Source organism: Struthio camelus, chromosome 13 (genome assembly GCF_040807025.1).
Source record: "Struthio camelus isolate bStrCam1 chromosome 13, bStrCam1.hap1, whole genome shotgun sequence".
Lineage (NCBI taxonomy): Eukaryota > Metazoa > Chordata > Aves > Struthioniformes > Struthionidae > Struthio > Struthio camelus.
Genome location: NC_090954.1, coordinates 165,250 through 171,694, shown reverse-complemented (window position 1 = coordinate 171,694; position 6,445 = coordinate 165,250). Strand labels below are relative to the sequence as shown.

At 55.6% G+C, this 6,445-nt stretch overlaps 1 protein-coding gene across 1 annotated transcript; it reads left to right on the top strand.

The window, feature by feature from the left end:
* Nucleotides 1–862: 862 nt before the first annotated feature.
* EGR1 (early growth response 1) lies at nucleotides 863–3,496 on the top strand. The gene is made up of 2 exons (XM_068959837.1): nucleotides 863–1,156; nucleotides 1,460–3,496. Exons 1-2 carry the CDS (start codon nucleotides 922–924, stop codon nucleotides 2,755–2,757), a joined length of 1,533 nt encoding a protein of 510 aa, XP_068815938.1. The 5' UTR covers nucleotides 863–921; the 3' UTR covers nucleotides 2,758–3,496.
* The last annotated feature ends 2,949 nt before the right edge of the window (nucleotides 3,497–6,445 follow it).

Here is a 6,445-nt window from a genome sequence, read left to right as displayed (position 1 = left end):
GGCCGCGGCGGTGCCGCAGGGCTGGCTGCGGAGCCGCGGAGTCCCAGAGGTTCCCTCTCCCGGCAGCGGGCAGCCCCGCCGCGGCGCGCTGCCGGCGCCCGGGAGCCTCCCCCGCCGCGGGGCTGCCGCGAGCCGCCGGCCCGGGGCGGGGGGGGGCGCGGAGCTCTGCCCGCCGCATCGGCGCTGGGGCCTCCCCGCGCTGCCGGGCCGCGGCCGCCGCGCGCTCCTGGGGCCGGGGCGGGCGCGGGCGGGCGCGGGGGCGGCGCGGCCGCCTCTGGCTCCTGGCTCTGGCGCGCGGGCTTCCCGCACCCCCACCCCCACCGGGGCCGGAATCGCCATATAAGGCGCGGGAAGGCTCCGCCGGAACCGAGACTTATAAGGCTCTTTCCTAATATGGAAGTGCGGCGGGGGCTTCCGGCGGGCCGTGTCGGGCCGGGCGGCGGCGGGGGCCGAGGACCCCGCGCCCGGGGCCGGCGCCGGGGCGCTGCGGCGGCGCTGTCCGCGCCGGGGGCCGGCTGGGGCGGCGGCGGGGCCCCCGGCGCGGGGCGGGCGGGGGCCCCGCCGCCCGGCTTCCCCCGGTGCCAGGCGCTGACGCCAGGCGGGGTCCTCCAGCCCGCGTCCATATTAGGGCTTCCTGCTCCCCATATATGGCCATGTACGTCAGGGCCGGGGCGGGCCGCGGCCGGTGGGACCCGATATATAGGGGCGGCGCGGGGCGGGCGGGGAGCCGAGCGCTTGCAGCGGGCAGCGGCGGGGGAGCCCGGGCGGGCGGGCGGGGAGCCGAGCGCTTCCAGCGGGCAGCGCCGGGGCGACCGCGGCGCGGCGCAGGGCAGGCAGCAGGCGACGGCCGCCTCGCCGCAGCCGGCCCGTCCGCCGGGCCCGCGGCGGCGCGACCCGGCGGAGCCCCGCGCCGGTGCCCTCATGGCCGCGGCCAAGGCGGAGATGCAGCTCCTGCCCCCGCTGCAGATCTCCGACCCCTTCGGCGCCTTCCCGCACTCGCCCCCCGCTATGGACAGTCACTACCCCAAGCTGGAGGAGATGATGCTGCTCAGCGGCGGCGGCCCGCAGTTCCTCGCCCCACCCGGGGCGCCCGAGAGCGGGGGCTTCGGCGCTGCCGGCGAGCCCGGGGAGCAGCACTTCGAGCACCTCGCGGCAGGTAAGCGCGCCGGCCCCCCCGGCGGGCGGGGAGCGCCGCGGCGGCGGCGCCCGCGGGGCTCCGCGCTGCAGCGGCGCCCCGTCCCGGCGGCTGCGCGGGGGGATCCTCCTGCCTGCGTCAGCGGCTCCGGGCTCGCTGCCGCTGGAGACCTGCCAGCGGCGCTGCAATATGTTACACTCAATTATTAATTAACCAGAAGCGAGGATCTGGGGCTGCGCTGCCTGCGGAAGGCTCGCGAAGCGCTGGCAGCAGCTCTGGAGCTGCAGCGGCTCTTGGAAGTAATCACTACTCTTCTCTTTTCAGACACTTTTCCCGACATCTCCCTGAATAATGAGAAAACCCTGCCAGAAACTAGCTATCCCAACCAGACAACGCGGCTGCCGCCGATAACCTACACGGGGCGCTTCTCCCTGGAGCCGGCCCCCAACAGTAGCAACACCCTGTGGCCGGAGCCCCTCTTCAGCCTGGTCAGTGGGCTGGTGGGCATGGCGAACCCACCTCCCACCTCTACGCCTTCTTCATCATCACCATCCTCCTCCTCGCAGAGCCCTCCTCTGAGCTGTTCTGCCCAGGCCAGCGAGAGCAGTCCAATTTATTCAGCTGCACCAACTTTTCCCAACTCTAGCTCTGACATTTTCCCTGAACCACAGACCCAGTCCTTTTCTAATCCCCCTGGAGCCCCCATCCAGTATCCGCCTCCAGCTTATCCGACTGCTAAAACCAACTTTCAGGTGCCAATGATCCCGGATTACCTGTTCCCTCAGCAACAGGGTGAGCTCAGCATTGTCCCAGCTGATCAGAAGCCCTTTCCAACCCTTGAGACCAGAGCACAGCAGCCTTCCCTCACACCGTTGTCCACTATTAAGGCATTTGCTACCCAGACCGGCTCACAAGAGCTGAAGACTCTCAACACTAACTATCAGTCCCAGCTGATCAAGCCCAGCAGGATGAGGAAATACCCCAACCGCCCCAGCAAGACCCCTCCTCATGAACGGCCTTATGCCTGCCCGGTGGAGTCCTGTGACCGGAGGTTTTCACGGTCCGATGAGCTGACTCGGCACATCCGCATCCACACAGGACAGAAACCTTTCCAGTGCCGCATTTGCATGCGGAACTTCAGCAGGAGCGACCACTTGACCACACACATCCGCACACACACAGGGGAGAAGCCATTTGCCTGTGACATTTGTGGTAGAAAGTTTGCCAGGAGTGATGAGAGGAAGAGACACACTAAAATCCACCTTAGGCAAAAGGACAAGAAAGTGGAAAAGACAGCACCAGTCTCAACTGCTTCCCCAATTCCTGCCTACTCGTCCTCTGTGGCCACATCCTACCCTTCCTCCATTGCCACTACTTACCCCTCCCCGGTGCGCACAGTGTATTCTTCCCCTGCCCCCTCTTCCTATCCCTCCCCTGCACACACCACCTTCCCATCTCCCTCTATAGCAACAACTTACCCCTCAGGCACTGCCACTTTTCAGACCCAAGTGGCTACCTCCTTCCCATCGCCAGGGGTCACCAACAATTTCAGCTCACAAGTGACCTCAGCACTTTCAGAAATGACAACAACCTTTTCTCCAAGGACAATTGAGATTTGCTGAGCGCTCCTTCTGGAACAGGAGTGTTCACCTCTTCCATCGGTACTATCAGACATGGAGTCTCCGATTACTCCCCAACACCATACGTAGCAAGGCTGCCTAACTTTTCTTTAAACTTCAGCTGCCTGAAACAGCTGCTGTTTAAGTTTTCCACCTCTGTCAAATGACTTGCATGGACTGTGGATATAAGTTCAGTATAATTTTCCCCGTAAACAATACTCTTTTAGTAGGAAGAAAGGACCTTTGATTAAGTACATTGCTGATGTAAATTGTACATGTGCCATGGTTTTGCTTTCCTTTACGTACTATTGATGTGAAAAAAAATCTTTGCATATCCACATTGTATTATTTGGAGTTTGCAGGGCCATATTTTGTAAATGTTAATTCTATTTTAGTGACAATGCTGTAATGAATTTCAAACTTCTTTGGGAACAGTACTTACTGTGTTTGAGCATGTTAGAGTGATGCTATGTACATATCACCTGATGAGACACTCACATGTGGCAGAAGTTTTTGTTTTTAAAGTTACAAGTCTTGGTGCCTTTTTGTGAAGCCTTGCTGACGTCATGCATTTATGTGAATGGATGCTTTGCATCTTGCCTTAAATTGAAAGGGATGTTACTCAAAGAATGTATGGGAGAACATGGGATGGGGGGGGAGGGGAGCACAAGGAAGCTCTGGGGGACAGAATGTAAGCAAAAAAAAAAAAACTCTCAAAGTCTATTTTTGTTACAAAAACTGTAAATTTATATATATATATATATATATATATTCAGGAGTTGGAATGTTGTAGTTACCTACTGAGTAGGCAGCAATTTTGTATGTTATGAACATGCAGTTCTTTATTTTGTGGTTTATTTTTACTTTGTAATTGTGTTTGTTTAAATGAAAGTGACTGTTTGGCTTCTAAACACATTGAATGCGCTTTCCTGCCAATGGGTTATTTGGTGTACAATACCCTTCAGAAAAAAAATAAATAAAATATCAAATCATGCAAACTTTCACATTTTTCTTTAAGCTGCTGCATAAAAAGACTGTACTGCAGCAGTCTTTTACTGAGGGTTTCAGTGGCTGGGAAGTAACAGGTACTTCTTGTCTCTTGGAGAAATATCTGCTTTAAAAAAACAAAAAAAAGGAAGGGAGACTTCAAGCACTCCTGAATCCAGTTGCTGGCAAAGGTATGGATGGAGGACACACGCTTGCATTAGGTGCATCAACTACTATTTGGGAAGTAGCCATGATTCTTCTCTTCTGGCCCTGGCTTCTCCAGAAGCATGTCAGCAAAACCAAAGAACACCAACTGTTCCCATGGTGAAAAGAAGGTATGAAAACTAGTATCTCAACTGAGTCTTCACAGACAGTCAGAAATCTAACTGGTGTCAGGAGAGTGATGGGAAGATAACAGCATGGTTTTGAGCCTGGAAATGCAATGAGCTCCAGTGAAAGGGCTGAGGGCTGTGATAGGTTCCTCCTTGACTCAGCATAGGGCACAGAAGCCCATATGACTGATAGTCTTTAGAACAGCTGTTTCAGCCTCTATAGGAGGAAAAGCCTTCCCTATGTGATGGTTTGAAATCAGGGTGTGTGGCAGCTTCCTCTTCCTATGGCGTGAATTCCGAGGCGATTGCAGCGATGAGAACTGGCATTGCAGGTACAGAGGGGGATCCTGCTGTCAGTTCTTTCAGGAGGACTCTCTACAGACCACTGCTGTTCAGAGTTGTGAGGAGCTGGGGTGCAAATATAAGCCTTGATGAATGCATCTGGCACCGTGTAAGCCAGCAAGCAGTCTCTGTAGGAGGCAGGGAGCCACCAGCTAGAAGCTGCAACCTTTTGAAGCACCTGGGCTACTCCTTCTTCTGGGGAATGCTGCCCACCTCTGACAAATGGCAGCAATTTGGAGGCTGTGTACGAGTGGAGTAGTTGATAAATCCCCGCCCATTTTCTGTCAGGTAGGCCCATCCTCAGGGGATTGGGACAAGGTATGGGGAAGGGCCTGTGCTGCTCTGTCTGTACTCGTTTGTGCCCACAGTGCAGGGTGCAGGCTGGGAGCTGCTGAGTGTGACTCTGTAGCTGGCTCTGTAGGTTACATGAGCTGCGGGGCCTTTCCAGAGGAAAGCACTAGCCCTTCTCAAACCGAGGGGCTGCTGCCAAGGAAGATTGGCTGGGCAAGCTGAACATGTCTCTTCACATTGTCTGAGCATGCAACTCATGTCAAATGCCACAGAAATCCACTTATGGGAGAGGAGACTATGACTAAAGGCCTTGAGGTGTGCTGCCTTGAAGGAGGAAGCAAACAATGTTATGTAAATCTAACCACAAAACTTTCTCCCAACTCCAGTTCTCAAAGTCAACAGCAAAGCAAACAGTTGGAGCCAGGCCAAACCTCTTCTGGTCCATGGGCACAGCTTGGCTCAGATATTGCTGTGTTTAATCTAGTCTAGCCTGCTGGAACTGCAATCACACAAAAGACTGACCAGGCCGGCTCTTGTGCAGCACCCAGTGAGCCTTGGGCTGGCTCAGGTTTGCCAGAGCACTTCACAGAGACATGAAGAGTGATTGTAGTTGCCGAGTCTAATGAGGCAGCAAAGACGGTAGCTCCTCTTGGGTTGTGCAGTGAGGACTGAGTCAGGCAGCACTGTGGGCCTCTGCAGGAGTGAAGGCCAGAGCAACCCTTCTAGCAGCAGGCCGTATTTCTGACATGTGGCCGGCCTTCTCCGCGCACAGGAACAGCCTGTGGGTGCCAAGGCAGCAGCGAGAGGGGCTGGGGTGAGGTCTGCAAGGCTTCTCTCTGGCTAAAAGCAAAGCTGGGCCCCCTCTGCCCCATAGTTTCTCCAGTTTGTGATGGTAGATCCTTTCAAGTTGTGGAGGCCTCCAGAAATCTGCCCCATTTCCCTCCCAGCATGTCACCTCCTTAAGCTTCCTCTGGAGGGCTGTCTCAGCCCCCAGTGGCTGGAAGAAGCCTATCCTCCCACGGCTCTGGGCAACAGCCACAGGCGTCTCCAGGTAGCAGCTGCTGACTGCGGAGGGGTGTGAGGCACCGAGCCAGGGCTGGCCCTGCAGCAACCCCAACCAAAAGGCAGCGTAGCTGACCAGTGCAAGGCAGCAATGCTGCAGGGGAAGGCTCAGCAACTGAGCACTACAGACTGTCTGTAAGGCCTCCAAGCTGGTGAACAACAACTTCTAGCTGGGGGTGACTGGTCTGAGCCAAGTCTTGCTGCAGGAAGCTCCCTGATACCATGGAGCTTCTGTTTGGGGGAAAACAAACAATCCAACTTATTTTGTAAAGTGTTGACATATGCCAACAATGGGCACTTTCCTGGGAATGCCCTTTGGTATAACTTCCTAGAAGGTGCTCATACTTTGGCATTTGGTCAACCCTCCTGCAACTTTTGCTTTGCATTGGCTGTCTCTGTTTATAAAGTAAAGCATAGAAAATGCACATTTTTTTCACTTCTGCTCCTTTCCTGGCCTTTGTCCTCTAATGTGAAAGCAGACTGCAGGTTTGAGAAATGCATTGGCTGTACATTTTCAGTGAAGTCTTTTTGTTTGTTGCTGGTCTGAAAAGGACAGGAGTTTCGATTCTTAAAAAGCTTGCTCCCCAGGCTAAGTTGGAGAAGGAGAAACTTCCTTCGAGAAGGTGAGATGGCTGCTAGAGCGGCGCCTCAAGGAGGCTGTTCCCAGGGAAGCGGCA

Coding starts and splice junctions, on each gene's coding strand:
- EGR1 (XM_068959837.1), top strand. CDS start 922: ATGGCCGCGGCCAAGGCGGAGATGCAGCTCCTGCCCCCGCTGCAGATC. Junction 1,157..1,459: donor CTTCGAGCACCTCGCGGCAG/GTAAGCGCGCCG, acceptor TTCTCTTTTCAG/ACACTTTTCCCGACATCTCC.